At 33.3% G+C, this 18,529-nt stretch overlaps 2 protein-coding genes across 24 annotated transcripts in view; one reads left to right on the top strand and one right to left on the bottom strand.

The window, feature by feature from the left end:
* LOC111058914 (phosphatidate phosphatase LPIN1) overlaps window positions 1–4,885 on the top strand; it is a 47,066-nt gene extending 42,181 nt beyond the window's left edge. For 16 of the 22 annotated variants that reach the window (XM_039440422.1, XM_039440425.1, XM_039440394.1 and 13 more), the window contains 3 exons: window positions 110–224; window positions 2,157–2,260; window positions 4,593–4,880. In XM_039440422.1, coding sequence (XP_039296356.1) covers window positions 110–224; window positions 2,157–2,260; window positions 4,593–4,740 — 367 coding nt within the window. In that variant the 3' untranslated portion in view covers window positions 4,741–4,880. Of the gene's footprint in view, window positions 1–109; window positions 225–2,156; window positions 2,261–2,992; window positions 3,232–4,592 lie in introns of all 22 variants that reach the window. The other 6 variants (XR_005572838.1, XR_005572839.1, XR_005572824.1 and 3 more) reach the window with 1 other exon arrangement.
* Window positions 4,886–5,560: 675 nt separating this feature from the next.
* Window positions 5,561–17,959, bottom strand: LOC111058916 (fatty-acid amide hydrolase 2). 2 transcript variants are annotated; one of them, XM_039440492.1, is made up of 11 exons: window positions 17,792–17,948; window positions 16,335–16,663; window positions 13,573–13,803; window positions 11,833–12,049; window positions 10,352–10,569; window positions 9,793–9,904; window positions 9,289–9,446; window positions 8,416–8,652; window positions 7,689–7,844; window positions 7,214–7,396; window positions 5,561–6,077 (listed from the first exon to the last, which is right to left on the bottom strand). In XM_039440492.1, the coding sequence occupies exons 2-11, from the start codon at window positions 16,443–16,445 to the stop codon at window positions 5,973–5,975; spliced, it is 1,728 nt and encodes a 575-aa protein (XP_039296426.1). In that variant the 5' UTR covers window positions 16,446–16,663; window positions 17,792–17,948; the 3' UTR covers window positions 5,561–5,972. The 2 variants fall into 2 exon arrangements, with proteins under 2 accessions (XP_039296426.1, XP_039296435.1); XM_039440501.1 differs by lacking the exon at window positions 16,335–16,663 and having other exon boundaries at window positions 17,792–17,959.
* Window positions 17,960–18,529: the final 570 nt, after the last annotated feature.

The following is an 18,529-nucleotide window of genomic DNA, read 5'->3' as shown; positions in this document are numbered from 1 at the left end:
ATTTCAATAGAAGTTTAATTCCTTTGCCTCGCATGAAACAAAGTTCAATTGTTCCCTTTTTGGAAAGACTTGACAATGAGAAAGTGTCAATTCCGTTTCAATGTTTCAGAGAGGTGATTGAGAAAAAGCCTGAAGAGTTCAAGATATCATGTCTTCGAGACATTCAAGCTTTGTTCCCGCCTAGCTCCTGTCCTTTTTACGCAGGTTATGGAAATAAGATTAATGTGAGTATAATATTAATGTACAGCACGTGTATTACATTGTAGCTATCAATCTTTTGCGAAAATTCTTCAAGCCCATTTCAAATTGCACTTTTTTCTAAAATATTCAAATTCTTATTGCTATCCTATCTTCGTCTTTTTTTGGAAAATTGTTTTAAAAAATCATATCCTATTGAGTTATGGATCAATAAGAAGAGATGAGATTAGCCAACGACAAATAAAATAGCCTGAATAATTTAAATTAAGAATATTAAGCAAGCAATTTCTGTTAATATTTTTAATATCGGGGCACCGAGCTTCGCTCGTTATTTATTTATTGATAAACAGAACACAATTCTTCAAAATGATTGGGGAAGGACAAACAGGCACAGCCCAAAACTGTTTCTTCCCCGAATTTTGATTTATACACTATAAATGGTTCAAAAAGTAGGTTATGTTTCATACACTTAAAATCAGGTCCAATTTTCAGTCAAAATATTTAAAAACAGAAAAGTTCTAATTTAGATTGTTTACAAACCAAATTGAATAACACTCACTAATTACTTAAAACTGTAAAATAATGATTAACTTTGAATATTATGATATACTCTAATTTATTTAGAGTGATAAACCATGTCATGTCAACAAATCAGATTATTTTGATAAAATTTCTAGATAATATTTCTCACGTGATACGGTAAGCTGATTGAATGATTACACAGCTGATCTCCCACACAGGCACACGCATCTTCTGTTATCGACAGACGACGTAATTATCATCTGTTTTTCCAAGGATGAATTATCCTTTTAATGTCCTTCAGGGAGTTTTCCCAGGGATGAGACATAGTGCAATCGAATTTTTATATCATAAACCTACTATTTTCCAACTTTCGTGAAAATCTTAGATCCGTTGAACATAAATAACCAGATATAAAAATAACAAGATATAAAAATATAAACAGACATACAGAAATTGCTCGCTTAATATAATAGGATATCTGGTTATTTATGTTCAACGGATCTCGAAAACGGCTCTAACAATTTTCACGAAATTTAGAACATAGTAGGTTTATGATATAAAAATTCGATTGCACTAGGTCTCATCCTTGGGAAAACTCGCTGAAGGACATGAAAAGGATAATTCATCCTTGGAAAAACAGATGATAATTTCGTCGTCTGTCGATAACAGAAGTTGCGTGTGCCTGTGTGGGAGATCAGCTGTGTAATCAATTAGCTTACCGTATCTTGCGAGAAATCTAGAAATTTTAATTGACTATCAGAATAATCTGATTTGTTGAGATGGTATATATCATAATATTCAAAGTTAATCATTATTGTACAGTTCTAAGTGATTAGTGAGTGTTATTTTGTTATTCAATTTGGTTTGTAAACAATCTAAATTAGAACTTTTATATTTTCAAATATTTGGACTAAAAATTTGACCTGAATTCGAGTGTATGGAACATAACCTACTTTTTGGAATATTTATAGTGTATAAATTAAAATTCGGGGAAGAAACAGTTTTGGGCTGTGCCTGTTAGTCCTTCCCCAATCATTTTAAAGAATTGAGTTCTGTTTATCAATAAATAAATAACGAGCGAAGCTCGGTGCCCCGATATTAAGATATTAATAGATTAGTTGATGCTGAGCTTTTGGAGAATTCATATGTAGCAACCCGTTCAATATTGTCAATGTCTGGTATTCTTATTTTCAATTTGTTGAATCATTTTATCCAAAATCCAGAGCATCAAATTATAATGTAGTAAGTTAAAGGCTTTTTCATTAATACTTTACATATTTTCTATTTTATTCAACATCTTCCCTATTGTTCATTTACATAGCAATAGAGAGAGCAAAGTAACTTGAAATATAAATTAATCATTGAGCTAATTTTATTTGTTCTTATCGCGTTCAAACAAATATAATTTGGTTAAACTAATTGAAACTTATTTCCAGGATGTTTGGGCTTATCAGGCTGTGGGAATACCAATATTCCGAATTTTCACTATTAACCATAAGGGTGAACTGAAACATGAACTCACTCAGACATTCCAGTCATCGTAAGTTACCATTTTATTTGCTTATTTCTTGTGGCATGCAATATGGGGGTAAATTGGTACCACAAAATAGAATGCTTCCAAGGGGTGTGGTACATATGATAAATGTGTCAATAACAGGGTCAGTCAAAGTAGTTCCTCGTACGTGATGTACACTTTTTTCATAAAATTTCCACCTAGTGTATACTTTTCACTTTCTTTTTTACGAGTAAAGCAAGTCATAAAGGGATGATAATATAACTTTGGTTCCAGTCATACAACTACAACACTAATCCAAAGACCACGTATATCCTATGATTATCCAATCATTGAAATTGAAGAATCTTGTTAAAATAATCATGTACTCCTGTACTTATGATTTCATTTAGTATGCTATATTCAAAAACGGTTAATCTCATTCAACACTGCTTCTTCAGTTGAAACTAAATAATACCCTAGAAATACTGTCCTTTCTGATAACTAAAACAAGCAACACTGTAATCTTCTCTGAACGTCATCAATAGATTAACGCACATAAAACGGAACAAAATGTGTTTCCTTGAAAGTTGATTTGCATGGAACAAACAATCAAGGAACTCAAAATTCCAGCACTAGATGTTAGATAAAAGTGTATCACTGTGAAACATTCATTCAATCGTTTTCAACACTGATTGTGTCATAATCAACAAGCATTCATTTTGTGTTTGTCTTTTTATGGTTTGAGTGTAGCATAATAGAGTTGTTTACTGATTACAGTTACTCTGGCCAGAGTTGTATAGTGAACGATCTTTTCCCACCTCAGTACTTGGTAGCACAGACGTGCTCTGCACCCTATTTGTTAGCATCTCAGTGATGCCCTCTTCTCAACACTGATGTATTGATGCGATGTGCTGACTGAGCGTCTCTAGTCGATCAAATATCTAGTCAGTCTAGTGTGTTAGGGGACCGCTGAGAGCTGATGTTCAACTCTTGATCTGTTTCAGCATTAAAATTTGGTAAGCAGCTGTCTGCGAAGGTGGCTGTGTGCTCTTGTCACATAAGTGGGCTTTGGAACAAAAATATCAATAATGCTTGACGCTTAACACTAACGCATCTTTTAGCTTTATGAATACTTGTGCTTGAAATTATTGTGACACTCGTGTGATAGTAAAATCCATCAAGGGAGTGGTGCATAAGTTTATTAGCAAACTTAATCATTATTTGGGTTTTTAACAGGAATGGTTCATCAAATCGAATCGATCAAAGCTTTGATGATTATAATATTATTTCTCATTTATTTCTCTCCCTGATCAGTTGATAGAAATGCATCTTATCGAAGAACTTGTTTTTCGAGTATTAATCATGATCACCTTGCATGTTGGTCGTTGGTGTATCAACTAGCTTGCATTTCTGTTGTGAAGAATTTGTGCTGTCGATTAGACAAATTCAAATGACTAATTGCTTTTATACGTGTCATATTCTTTCAATTCTTAAGAATTTCGAACTCAATCCGTTAAATAATGGTTAATTATTAATTTCTCGCTTGTCTTGACTAACATCTAATATGTTTTTGAGAACATTATATCAATATTATTTGTCGGTTTATAACTATGTTGTAGCTCTGTCAAAATTAATGACCGACTTTTAAAGAGCAGTGAAAAATCTCATTCCTACAAAACACTCACTGTGATAGTCTTGTCGAACCGCAGCCATAGTTTACAAAGGCTCAATATTTGTTTTCAACCTTTACAATTTTATTTCTCTCAACTATTTTGATGGGCTGATCAAATTTTGAATCGTTACTTGTCTTGTCATTAATTTAAAAACAGTTAACAGTATTGATCTATTTTAAAATTCAATCAATGATTTGCAAGAAGCACAATCCCTATCCCATTGTCGAGTTGCCTTCAATATTGATATTGTACCGGTATAAGATAACTCTGTAAATTCCTGAAGATGATTAATGATCTGATTTTATTTTCCTTGCTCAAATCAAGATTTTTGCTTTGTGTTGCAACATTTCTTACGTATCTTTATCAAACCATTACTACTTAAACGTAATCTCAATGCTTTGTTATCAATGCTATTTCTTCTGCCATGTACAGAATTTTGAAATTTATTAATATATTATGATAACAGGAGAAAACATAAGATATACCTCAAGGTTTTCATTGGTGACATGTTTCTAAACAGAAAATACATTATTGTTTTTACCTGCTTGAAAACAATTGACTGAATATAATAAATTTTATGAACCACTCCTTTTTAGAGTTTTGAACATTATTCAAACTACATGATCTCGAGTTTATATTTGATAGACTAGAAAGTGATTGGAATTGAGATTAGATTTGTGAAAAATGTTTGTTGTTTGTTGCAGGTATTCGAACATGAGCTACATAGTTGACCAGATGTTCCCGGCGGCGCCTGTCAGAGCAAATCTCGAGGACTTCTCGCAGTTCTCGTTCTGGCGAGAGCCCCTACCCGACATCGACATTCAAAACGATCTGATTCAGCCACACAAATAACTCACCTGTCTGCTAGCTATTTGTGATTTTTAATACGCATTATTACTTATATCTCCGTAAATAGAGAAATTCCCTTAGTTCCGCCAAGTAATCGATATTATAAATTGTGAAAAGAATCAATGTTTGCATATTAGAAATTATTCTGAATCATTTTCTTGTAACAACCTAAGTTATGCAATGCTACTTGATCTAAAACACATCTAGAAAAATCATGTTCAAATTCTAATAGAACATGATTTTAAAAATGTGATAATTTTCTGTTGCAGCATGAATCTTATTGTAAATGTTGAAGCAATTTGTGGAACAAATAATGAAGGAAAATTATAATAGTTGGCTCATGAAAACTATTAAAAAAATAGCACACACCATTAAAAAACAACAGTAACCTAATGATGTATATTTATGTGAGTGACACCTGGATATAAGAATTTCACTTAGATAAGATTGAATAGGAGTCAAAATTATGTCACAATTTTGGAAAGTCAACAAAATATTCAAAATTAGATATTCATATTAGTTATATTTTGTCTATTATAAAATTTCTGGTAATACCTAAACGCTAGCATTGGAATATTTGCAATCGATTATCCAGTAGACCACGAAGGAGTACTTCAGAACTTTCAAACAGTAAGATAATTTCAAAAACGTCACAGTATATTATGTAAAATATATCAAGTCCATGGACGCATATGTTTTGAAACTTTGATGAGTGTTTTTCCAACAGTATTCAACCAGCTAATAGAACTCATCGTCAACAGGATGAAGGTCACCGAAAAAAATAAAAATCCGTTCAACGGAAAACAGCATTAAAAACAGTAAGGAATAGAACAAAAATGTTTTATTAATAAAACAATTCACAACACAAAGTACTGGCCACAAGTTCGTACAATGTTCTATACTTAAATGTTACATTCCTTTTGTGCATTCGGCGTATTAACCCAATAGCCTCTTGAATATCATGTTTAGATATAATAGAAAAAACCTTTTGATTACATTTACATGAGAACTTTACTACCCTTTATCAACAATATAATAACCAGTGATAATACTCTTTACTGAGTATGTATCCCAAGCATCTTTGCTATTATTAATTTATCTTACTTGATAAGTAACTAAGGCCGATCTATTTGGTTTCAAATACTTAGTCATATTTTCCAAATTAATACTGATGAAGTTTTTCTATAAAAATAATAAAAGTTCACAGCCCAATTGGAATGAATAAGTTTGAATTACTAATATTGGCATACAGAAGATGGTGAGACCCAACCTCCAAATGCTCTTTCCAACTCTTGGGCTACAGCAATGCACAAATGGTCTTGGTAGGGCGCTCCCACAACCTGAAACAAATGAAAACCGCTGGTTAATTTCAGAGCTGAAATTAAGTTTTAAATTAAATATTGATTCAGGAACATTTTGCCAGAATCAGGCGGACGAGAGGGAGTCACTGGGGAAGTAGTTGGCGAAGTTGAGAGGCATTTCTGTAGGCATTTATTCAACAAGAGTAGAACTCAAGTATGAGATATTGAAATAAATTTGAAAAATTAAAAATCACTTCACTTATGTGGTCTACTTTAAATGAACTTGAAAATGGCCAAAGTAGGTCGAAGCTAGTCGTTAAAATGTTTTAATAAAAGGGTACTACAAGTTTTATCTTGTTTTTATAATTTGAACAATCAACTATTAGCCTAAGAAAATCTCTGATCTAATTTTGTGAAATTACAGTCATGTTTATATAGTATTATCACGAAATATTACGATCTTTCAGTTCAGAAATTGGCAAATTAAATTGATATGATTGCAGGACCCAATTTTGTTTCAAACAATTTTAAGTACAGTATAAGGCCCAATTCACACGATCGGGCAGACGTGTCGGTGGCGTGGAGCTGACTTTTTTCATTCCTACATAAACATATGGTCCAATGCAAACAGAAGTGGCGTTTCGCGATGCCACATCAGTGTGCATTGAAAAATATGTTTATATAGGAGTGGCGTGGGAGTGGCAAAAAGTCAACCACCACCACTGACATATTTGTTCCCCCTGATGCAGAAGTGAAACATGTTCTAGAAGGCCACGACCTTCTTTGGGCTTGCTTCCATCCAACTTCATAGCAGTTTGATAAAAATTAATAATATTAATAAATGTCTCGTAAAAATTACGAGTAGTAAACAAAAAATAATTATTACCATGAGCTTATTTTCAATAGTGATATGAAAAATAGAAAACCATTTTCAAGCTTCACAGATTAAGACTTAATTCAAGCCGGTTGAGCTCAAAGCACCCAGGAGGCGCACCATGTCACTCCCCACAAATTCAAAATTACTTGGTTGAATACGGTACTTAGCATCTTAAGCTAGAATACGCACTCACCTCCGTTAATTTGAGAAGGGCGTCACGCCGCGACTCAGGTGTGCATTGAGCTTTACATCTAATGAAAACAGAATAGCATAAACATTTTTAAAATATATGACTAACCTGAACTCCGATTGGTAATCCAGTTTTATCAACTCCCAAAGGAACCTGAGTGACGGGCAGATTCAGAACGTTGAAAATAGCCCAATAAGAGAAGTTGTACGGACGGAAGAATGTAGCGTAATGGTAAGGTGCTGTATCAGGACAACTTGGAAAGATGAGAACGCCGTTGCTGTCCAATTCTTCCTAAAAATAAATAATTCATAGTTATTTGCAATTTACAAAAAAAATATCAAAATGCTCGATATCAGATTATAGCTTCCTTTTTTGTAGGCTAGTGATATTTCTAGTCCTACCGGTAGCAAATTAAGATGAAAATATACAATAGTAGTACTTCAGAAACTACAATAGTGTCCAAATATTGTAGGTATTCTTATGTAGTACAGACAATAATGTAAGCATATTGAAGCCAGTATTAATAATAAATATAATTTATCAATAAATAAATAGTATTTGAAAAAGTAGGAATTGTACTAACCAGAAGCTGTTTTAGAAGTTTTGAGGTTTCTCTTTCAGCCCACTTTTTGTCAGTTTTGGGCATTTTCATATCCCACAAGCGCATCAACGATGGAAGTGTGAACTGTGTACTACCAGTCAGCAGGAATGGTAACTCACTCCACAGCGAAATTGTTCTCTGAAAATCAAACACGTTCCAATTATTATTACAAAGCAACATACCATAGCTAAATCGAAAAAACATATATGAATTCAAATGAAAGTCTGCATGTATTTTTCCAAGTGAACTCTCATCTAGCGTAATTTTACAACTTACACCATTTTAGGATATATCCGCATCCAGTCCTCAAGTGACGAATTTGAGACTAAGTTATTTGCTTGTATTTGCCTATTTTTCAATTGATTTTTTTCGTAATTTCAATACGAACATGGTGTTACACTTCATGCAGCAATTATTATTTTTCAATGCTAAAATTTATCTGCAAAAAAATGAAATAAAATTTCCTGAAATTTTACTTATTATACATTTACTACTAATTATTAGTAAATACTTGATTACTTATTATACATTTTGTCGAACGTGTTTTGAAATATAGTTTTGTAAGTATTGTGATGTAAGGATAACATTTATTTTAGTGATAGGCTACTAATCGTTGAACAGTAAAAACAAATGCTGTAAAGCTGTACAGTGAAATAATCCAAATTCACTGAAATTTTCCTTCAAAACTTTAGGATAATTGCTTACTCACCTCTCGATTTCCAAGATCAAAGGGGAAATTGCCTTCTTCTTTGGTCATAGCGTGACGCCACAACGAATAGCTGTGTCTAAATCCTGCAATTGAAATGTGTCTAGGTTCAGTCTCAGTCAAGGTGGCCAGATGGTTGACAGACCTACGCACCGCACACTTCAGTGTGTCCGAGACAGGACTCACCCGCATGTCGCCCGGCTCTTCAACGTACACTACATTCACTTTCGAAATGTCAACCTTTTCCAAACCGATAACAACAAAAATTAAATAACATTTCAAGTACATGTGAAATAATAAAAATGAAAAATCAATGTAACCAAAATTAAAAAATACAAACATAAATCCTAGGTTTCATACAAATATTCATCAATTTCCCGCAATGATACCTAATTCATACGAATCAACTTCCTAACTGCAAGAGAATTACTTCCAAAATCATCAAGAGAGATAGTTGACTTACTAGTTGAATATTAGAAGTTTATTTGCAATCATGTCAGTTATTAAAAAATGTAATTTTCTTGACAAATATTACTAATAATGTAAAACTTGTAACTTAAAAGTTTTCTTAGGTGAGCATGATTTAAGTAGATAAAATGGTGGAAACAATAAGCCGTCAAAAATGTATATTCTAATTATTGAAAAACTTTGGAGTGATATAATTTGATTATAATTTTAGCTGACTAAGCATACTTGAAGAAAATAAAGACATTTTCCTAATGTGGGTTCTGCATTTTTGATAAGAAACTCACAGTGAATTTCAACAACAAAGAACAATAAATGGATAAAGAGGAAAGACCCAAATGTCTTGAATGTTTGTTAAAGTTTGATGTTTGCTTGAATTCAAACTCTACATTACTCAACCACTCAACCTACCTCGGAATCCAATTTCAATTTCGGTATATTTTCAGGACCAATCAGAACTTTGAGCAAGGGTGTAATGTCTTCGGCATACTTTGTCATAGTACCCGCCGATACCATCGAGTTTTTCTCAGTCCCTTTCCTGAAAGTCATTCCTCGAGACGATGTTAAACCTGGACAATCATACATTTCAAATCTGATTAGTATTGAATTATTATTATTGGCTTGAATAACAGTCAGTTCATTCGTTTATGACTTGTATAAGATAGCATTTTAGTTATGTAATGCTTGATTAGTTCACATGTTAGAAACTTTTTGTGCAAAATTTGAAAAAATATATAAATCACTACTTATAGCAAATATGAATATCAAACCGTCAATCACGTTACCGGTATTTGAGAATTGAGGAGTAATAGTTGTAGCAGTTAGTTACTCCTAAAGATCTATCGCTAATTGAATTGTTTTGGGATTAAAATTAATAGAATTTCTCAAATAGTTCCTTATAGAGCTATAACTAACCTGAGGTTGGTTTATGTCCGAAAATGCCACAATAAAAGGCTGGCATCCTTGAGGAACCACCGATGTCAGTTCCAAGTCCAAAAGCAGTTCCACAGCATGTTATCAAGCTTGACTGGAATGAACACAAATAACTCAATTATTTTTAAAATCCAAAATTCTGAACTCATCCGAGCTCAAAAAATAGTACATAAATAATCTAAATTAAAAATAAATAGCCTAAACTAAAATTATAGTGGATAATTGTATTTTGAAGAAAAACAGTTCAGTATTCAGTGACTCAATGATTCAAATTACACCCAAATATTACACATTTGATTATAAATGGTACTAAACATAATGATTTTTTCAAAATATGTTATTTTATTGTACGTTGATTCCTTATAATTGATTATGGAGTATGTTTATTTTTTAGCATAAGAAAGTAGTGTGAGCTGTTAAAGAATGAATAATAAATGCAATGTTATAAATTATTACACAATGAAATATAAATTCGATAGAACAGTAAATTACAAAAACGTTTTTCAACGGCTGAGAAATGTCTATGAGCTATTGAGAATACCTCTCCACCAGAAGATCCACCCACTGTTCTGGTGAAATTAAAGGGATTATTGGTTTGACCGTAGACATTGTTCCTTGTCTCAGACCAGAGATTCAATTCGGGGACATTGGTAACGCCGATCAGGATAGCTCCAGAGTCTTTAGTTTTCTTTACAATGTCAGCATCCTCTCTCGCCTTACAGCCTTTTCTTGACAACAATCCAAAACTGAAATTACAACCTGCAATAGAAAAGCTTTTGATTAGAGAAATTATAAATCATCTTTCAAATCCTAAAAGTTGAAATTTATACCAAAAGTTATGTGATATCTTAAAATCGCTATGTAATAATGATTTTAATATCTATGTAGACTGCAATTTTTAAATACAAAAGCTTGAGGAGCAGATAGATTGACATTTTTATGCATATTTGAAATCAGTATGTGAGGTCCATGTGAGATCCACGTTATAATGACAGTGGAGAAAGATAGAAGAACAGCGTAGCCGATTCTCTGCCTTGCCACTGCCTTCTATAGAATAAAGATGAAATCGGTATATCTGTTGTAATATTATATGTTCATTCATTTTTAAAATAATCAATTACCTTTAATCCGGCAAGAGTATATATTTTTCAATTATTAAATTATGAATTTTTATAGTTTAGATGTAATACTTTGTTTATTAATATGTTTCTTCATTGTTGAAAAAAGGATTTGAAAACGTTGCGTACCTAGAAAAGGATAGCAACGTTGCGTACCTAGAAAAGGATAGCGCTATCTGCTTTGTGTAATGATAGAGAAGGATATAGCAACATCAATGTTAATTAAATACATACTGCCTTTATAATGTGGACCAGCAGTACCACCATTGCTGGTCTTATAATTGTAACAGCCAAAATAGCTTATCTGTAGAAAAAAGTCATTCCCAACATAATTGTATTCTGATTTTTTCAAAAATAAAATTAAAAGTGGAAAATATAGAATTTTATTACACTTTGAAATCAGATTTTTATCAAATTTTACATCAAGAAGGCAACAACGATTTCTAGTTTTAGAGTTGATCCATTCACAAAATACGATGAATTTCAATGGAAAAACATCATCGCTTATCAATATTTTATTTTATCACAAAATTGATTTAGAAACTTAATTCTACCATCTCAGACACCTTGTATTCCTTAATAAGGAAGGATATTTAGCCTTTTCATGAGGGACGATTTGATTAAATTGAGGCTGGAGCAAATCAATATAGCAGAAGAATTTTTACACAAAACTCAACCAACGTGTGGCTCGCTACAAATTACATATAACCATAATCATCACAAATAGCGACCCTGAAGCGTACTGCTGATAAACAATAGGGAAATTTATTTTTTTCTATAATCAATATTTGTGAGTTTCGACTGGTAGGATAACTAGAACCTATTTTTGAGGTGAACCTTGTACAGGTGCTATTACATGTTGAGTGGAGGAAGTGAAAAAGAACTGTCCTGTCCAATCACTCACCCTTTGCAGCAGTGCTTTCTTTGGAGGTGAATGGAACACCAAGGAATGGTTTCGACAATTCTAGAGCCGCCAAATCAGTGGATTCCGAAATGAGTTTGTCGACATTTCGAGCTTCTTCCAATGCTTCCTCAAATCTATCTTGTACGAGTCCGTTGATGAACGGATTGACTTCTTTGGCTCTCTCAATGAATAACTTCACAACGTGTTCAGAGGTCACCTGGTGGAATTGCGATATTTTGCAATAAGTTAGTTGGAATTTATTTGGTTTATGTATTATATCCAAGAGCATATTTCAGAGGAGAATAATTACTTAATAAAAATTCAAACTCTAGCAACTAAATTTTCTAGATACTAGACTCCTCTCAGCGTAACCTTGACATAGGAAAATGTTTAGCTCTCATTCTATGGAAAATGTTAATAAAATGATTAATTCATGAATATGTTAACGCAGTATAGAATAATATACTGGATGGGAATTTTTGATATGATCAAGTGCAAGATTGAAAGTTTAAACTAATGAGTAGCATCAGCAGATTAAATTCATGTTGCTAATTTGGTAAAAATTGAGGTCAATTTACAATAACTGTTTAGGAATTGTAGTTTGAGTAAGGTTTATACTAGGACATCAATGTTGTTTATCATGGAATGCCACATGCTCACATATTCCGTTCAACAACATATTTATAATGCTTAGAATAAAATCAATGAACTATTATCTTGTAGAATGAAAAGCTTGTTAAAATTCGTTCAACTTGAAAAGTTCCGTAATACAATAGAGTGGTTTTAGATGACTAGAGCAGATAAAATGTTATTGAGATTGTTTTTCAAAAGTTTTCACTGTAATACACTTTCAATTTTATAATTAAAAGATAATTATTATTACACTTGTTTTCAGAAAACTGGTGGATTTGACACAGCATACATCATTATACTTAAATATAGATAAATGATTTAAATGAAAGTAATCTTTGAATATCTGAAATCAGTATGTGCAAGCGATAGGACAGGGCAAAATCGTTAAGATAAGATATTTTATAGCATCCAATTTCAAATGTGATTCAGAAAACTTATTACGACATATATCAGACACTGCTCGAGACAATAATGTTCAATGAGTCAACTGATAGATTGCATTGTTAATGCCGTTCACATTGATAATTGAGAAATGACAAGTCAACAAGGTGAGTCAAGGCAGCCTTTTGTATGTAAATTTCCATCACATAAGAAAAATAAGTGAGGCAGTAATTTCACAATAGTACAATAACTCAATAGAATCGAAAAATGTGTTTTTAATTGAGATTGATAAAACTATGAGTACCCTTAGTTTTTCTCTTCTATTCAGTGCTTTCTTGTGAAAATAAACATAAAAAATAAATAAATAATGAAACTAATGCACTAATGCAATTTATTTTTAATACCGAGCGTTGATATTGACACCTTAGACCCCAAAGATTAAAAAACCGAAAATGAAGATAGTTTTCAAGAAGAATGTAAGAGTACATTTGCGGGATTATCTGCAAAAATAATCTGTGAGGGAGAATAGTGGAGAACTTAACTAATTGTAATTGATCGAATTTATACTAATTTTAAATGGAATATCGAATAGGTTAGATTTTTACTTCTGAAAAAATACCAGTATATAAAATATATCAGGGACATTCAGAGAATACCCTACATTACAGAAGTAAGTATTTTGTGAATGAACAAGGAAACAATACAAACTTATAATAATTCACTCACCTTTCTATTTCTTATCTTACTAGCCAAAGATAAGGCACTTTCTGTAAGAAGTGTATCCTTGACTTGTGGCAAGCGTTTGTGGTCCATTCCAAAATCACAATATACGCATCTGAATATATAATCAATGAAGCGATCGAATAAGAAACGTATGAAAGACATCATTTTGAAGAAAAAATTGCAAGGTCGTTGAGAACTCGCTTTGTTTCTTCTACTTCCCAGTGACTTTCTCTTCTGGAATCAAGAATTTCTTTTAGACATAAGTTGTAAATAAATATGATTATTAATTCAATAATTTATGATTTAGCTGAATCACTGACATCATTTTATTAGTGGAAAGGAATTATTCAATACGGAGGAAATAATTTACATGTTAGTGTTATAAAAGATAGTGATTAACCCTGTGCAGTGAAAAAGGGCACGCGTTTTGTAAAATAATTGGTTTTGGAAAATGCGACTTTTAACAAAACCTCATTATTTTTCATCGATATATAAGTTTTAGTAATCAGCCTCAATTAGCTTCTGAGAGACTAGGCGGTTGTATCCAGCACCAATAATCTGTCTTTGTTGGTGGAATGACTTTGTTAGTCCCACTAATAATCTAGCACTGTTCAAGAGTGATTCTGGAATTTATTCTTATTCTATAGTCAGCATACTTCAGCTGCAGTATCAATTTTTACTTTCCTTGCCCTATAACCATAGGTAAGGAAAGTATTGCTTTCCGAAAAAAATTATGGTACCCCAATTTCTAAATTTCTATACGTTTCAAGGTCCCCGAGTCCAAAAAAGTGGTTTTTGGGTATTGGTCTGTGTGTGTGTGTGTGTGTGTGTGTGTGTGTGTGTGTGTGTGTGTGTGTGTGTGTGTGTGTGTGTGTGTGTGTGTGTGTGTGTGTGTGTGTATGTGTATGAGTGTATGTGCGTCTGTGTACACGATATCTCATCTCCCAATTAACGGAATGACTTGAAATTTGGAACGTGAGGCTCTTACAATAGAAGGATCCGACGCGAACAATTTCGATGAAATGCGATTGAAGATGGCGGCGAAAATGTTGTCAAAAACAGGGTTTTTCGCGATTTTCTCGAAAACGGCTCCAACGATTTTGATTAAAGTTATACGTGAAATAGTCATCGATAAGCTCTATCAACTGCCACAAGTCCCATATCTGTAAAAATTCCAGGAGCTCCGCCCCATCTATGCAAAGTTTGATTTTAGATTCTCAATTATCAGGCTTCAGATACAATTTAAACAAAAAAAATCATGTGGAGTAGATTGAGCATGAAAATCTCTACAATTAATGTTCAGTAACATTTTCACCTAAAATTGAAAATAAGCTCGAAGTTCGAGAAAATGTGATTATCCAATTGCAAACTGTTGGCAACTGTTGATTCTATTAAATGATTCACTACGAAGAGATAGCATACCTCGTATGTCTCCAGCGTTATTGTCCTGTCATCAGCTGGCTCAGATCTTTGTTTATAAGTAGACTTGAGATGCGCGAGAACACTAGCGTCAGGTGATCAATTCTCATAACGGCAAGGAAAGTTGTGTGAGTGCGCCACACCAGATTTTTTTTAAGAAGCAACGGACTGCTGAGTCTTTCAGCTACAATTTTTAAATTATTATTTAGCACAATAAAAATTATAATTACCTTTGTAGTTCTTTATAAGAGTGATGAATTAGCTGTTTTATCTTTCAAGTTTCTATTATTTTTTCATTAAAAAACTCGGAAAATTTTTATAAAGAAACTGCTTAATTGATATCTGGTTACTCAAAATCAACAAATACCTGCTGACAGATGCCTCCACTACTACCTGATGAATTCAAATTCATTTAGACATTCATTTTTGAACCAATTCTACTTGTCTACAGATGGGAATTACTGAGATATTGCGTTTATTCAAATGCTAATGAATTAATAATTATTACTACACGAAAATCTAAATTAAATGTTGTAAATCACCCCCGAAGACTTCTGCTACTATTAGTGATTTACAGCATTTAATTTAGATTTTCGTTTAGTAATAATTATTATCAATTCTACTTGTTTGCAATTGAATGCACTGTACTGTATCGGAGGTATTGAATCAAACTAGTTATTCGCATCAACGTAAATTTAGCTGCTGCAGAGCAAAATGTGTGCTGATTGAAAGTAGAGATTGCAAACACCTGTTGATAACACTGTGCAGCCTATTTAAATAAGATTCATGCAAACTCTGGCATAAATGCGGTAACATTTTCTCATTCATGGAACAAAACAGTTCAAAATGATTAGAAGAGATTTGTTTTAGGTGTTAGTTCGGATTACCGTATAATCTAATTGAATAACGCACTCAAAGCTCAATCATAGCCATAAAGATAATAAATTACATAAATAGCTTGTTTTGCCCATTGTCGCTAAATAAGTTACTCCAGTTGCTAGTAGACAATGCAAGTTGCAATTCGATGTCTTTCAACTAATTATCTACTTATTTTCATCTATTTTTTGTGATATTCAAATTAAAAGTTGTACATGGATAATTGTACCTAAATGATATTGTAAGGAGAATTTACTAGATTTCTAAAAAAAAGTGTACTAGTTCATGTTTACGCTAATTCTCTTCGATTCCTCTTTGCTAAACTCACTCAATTGAATAAATACCCGATACTCGAATCGCTTAGCGTCTAAAGGTCCAATTCCTAAGTGACAACTGTAGCCACGCTTTATGAGCTTCCATTAGTTACTATAACTTTTATAGTCTAAAGAGCATGTGTTCTTGAATCTTACTTGACACCTTGTTGTCGTTGTCGAAGACTGGGGATTCAAGATAGACAGTGTCACGAACAAAGTTGGTTGGTAGCCATTTTGGAGTAGAACTGCTTCAAAAAAGGTGCTCATCCTCAAGCTCAGCAAATGAGTAGCGTGGCCTATCGTTCAACTTCTGCATCACTGTGCTTAACAATTTGTCTCGTGAAAAATTTCTCACTCCACTGGGCAGCCTGTTGAACATCCGAATAGCTGCTGGATAGCTGTTGTAGGTGTCGCTCAGTCTTGTGTGGGATGCCTCAAGGTCAAGGTCAACAGCTCAGCGAGTATTGTGGCTGTGGATATCACCTCTTCTCGTGCAGGCTTCCTGGTTGTCCATCAGGTGTGAGAGTGAGCAGAGCAGGTACTGGCTGTAGATTGTGAGGATCCCCATACCCTTGAAAAGAGGTTTACAGTGGTCCCTACTTGCAGAGAAAGTGATTGTTCAGACTGCTCTTGGAGGAGCAGCACATCCATTGCTGCTGGCACATGTCTCCACAGGATCAGTCCATACATGAGATGGCTGTGAAAGAGTTATTCATTTGGTATGCCATCACCAAACTTCCCCTGCCTACCAAGTGTCTGAGCTTTCTTAGAAGGTATATATATTACCCTGGATAGCTTTCAGCTCACTTCCGATACAGGGTGATTCCATTTCAGCCTGCCATCCAGTCAGAAGCCAAGCAACTTGACCGGTTCTGCCTCCTGTCGTCTCATAAAATGCAATAATAAAGGGTTTTCCCACAGAGGGAACGGGGTACATAGACGTAGACTGCGTCCTTGTAATTCTATTTTTTTTTTCTAAATTTAGGAGGTATGCGTCCATGGGATAGACTACAGCTATTAATACAATCGTCGCTTGGCAATTGGACTTTAAAGGCTCAGTCACACACAGTGATCTGCAATCCTAGAAATATTATTATATCTACATCTTATATCTTAGACAAAGATTTAAAATAATATATAGAAATCCATAAGATTGCATAAGCTTATCACACTCTGTATGGCTGACCCCTGGGTATATCAGTCAAATTACAATACGGTACCGTATGATTGTGTTGCGCTAGCGTGAGTACAGCCTAAATAATTGAGGATATATTTTATATTAAAATTATTGCCACATTGTTTGAAAAGTATACACGGTAGGCCTAATCCTATTATGTTGTCACTATTTTCTTTTACCAAAAAACATTCATCTTGTAAAACGCTGCTCAGCTTGAATGACAGGAAAGAAAGATTTATATAGGTAAATTGGATTTACTTGAAGATATAAAAATATAAACACATGGCAATCAATAAACGTAGCAAAAAAGCAAGACAGGGTACCTATCTAAATAGAATCTAGTACGGTACTTTCTATTCATATGCCTACAAATTGAACACGTAATATTACGGTTAAATTGAAGAGTGAATCTAAATAGTAAATTTATACTATTTACCATTTTGTAGATATTGTTTCAAACTTAACACGTATGATCCAATTGTCTTTACATCTCACATATCACTCAAAATAATTACTATTCTCTGAATCAAGAAAGAACTAAAGAAGAAACACTTGAAAACTTTCAACTCAACTTCCTTGAAAAACATGAATCTAGAAACGAAACGAGTAGAGTAGTACAGACACAGAGAAACTGTATTCTAAGTACAAAACGAAGATATTCAAATCTCTTCTGGCTGCAACCATTATGTGAAAAGCTCATTTAAAAAATGGAAGCTACTCAAACAGAGAGTAGCCGTATATAAGTTGTTCGAAATGTGTATTTCAAGAATGTAAATTATATCCTTTAAACTAGTCCAGGCACTGATTGCTCAAAAAGGGTATAGAGTTTGGAAGACAATCTTTGACCCCGCAGCTCTGTTAAGAGTAGTAGGTGTAGGTGAACAAGGAGGTGAACATACCAAAAGTCACCACCCCTATCCACTGTGCTAAGGGGGTGGGGTGGTTCAAAGGTACTATTTTTTGGTTTTTCGCAGATAACTCGAAAATTATGTATCTTTACGGACATAACTGTTATATACAAAATTGAAGCTTACATAATTTCCCACAATATTTATTCCATAACTTATTCTCATATCTCCTCTAGTTTTCGAGATTCTGCTCTTGAAAGTGTGACATTTTTGAAAAAACACGTTTGCCACCAATTTTTTTTCTATTTTTGCTCTTATAACTTTTT

This window comes from Nilaparvata lugens, chromosome 1 (assembly GCF_014356525.2).
Source record: "Nilaparvata lugens isolate BPH chromosome 1, ASM1435652v1, whole genome shotgun sequence".
NCBI lineage: Eukaryota > Metazoa > Arthropoda > Insecta > Hemiptera > Delphacidae > Nilaparvata > Nilaparvata lugens.
This window is presented reverse-complemented; position numbering and strand designations above follow the sequence as displayed.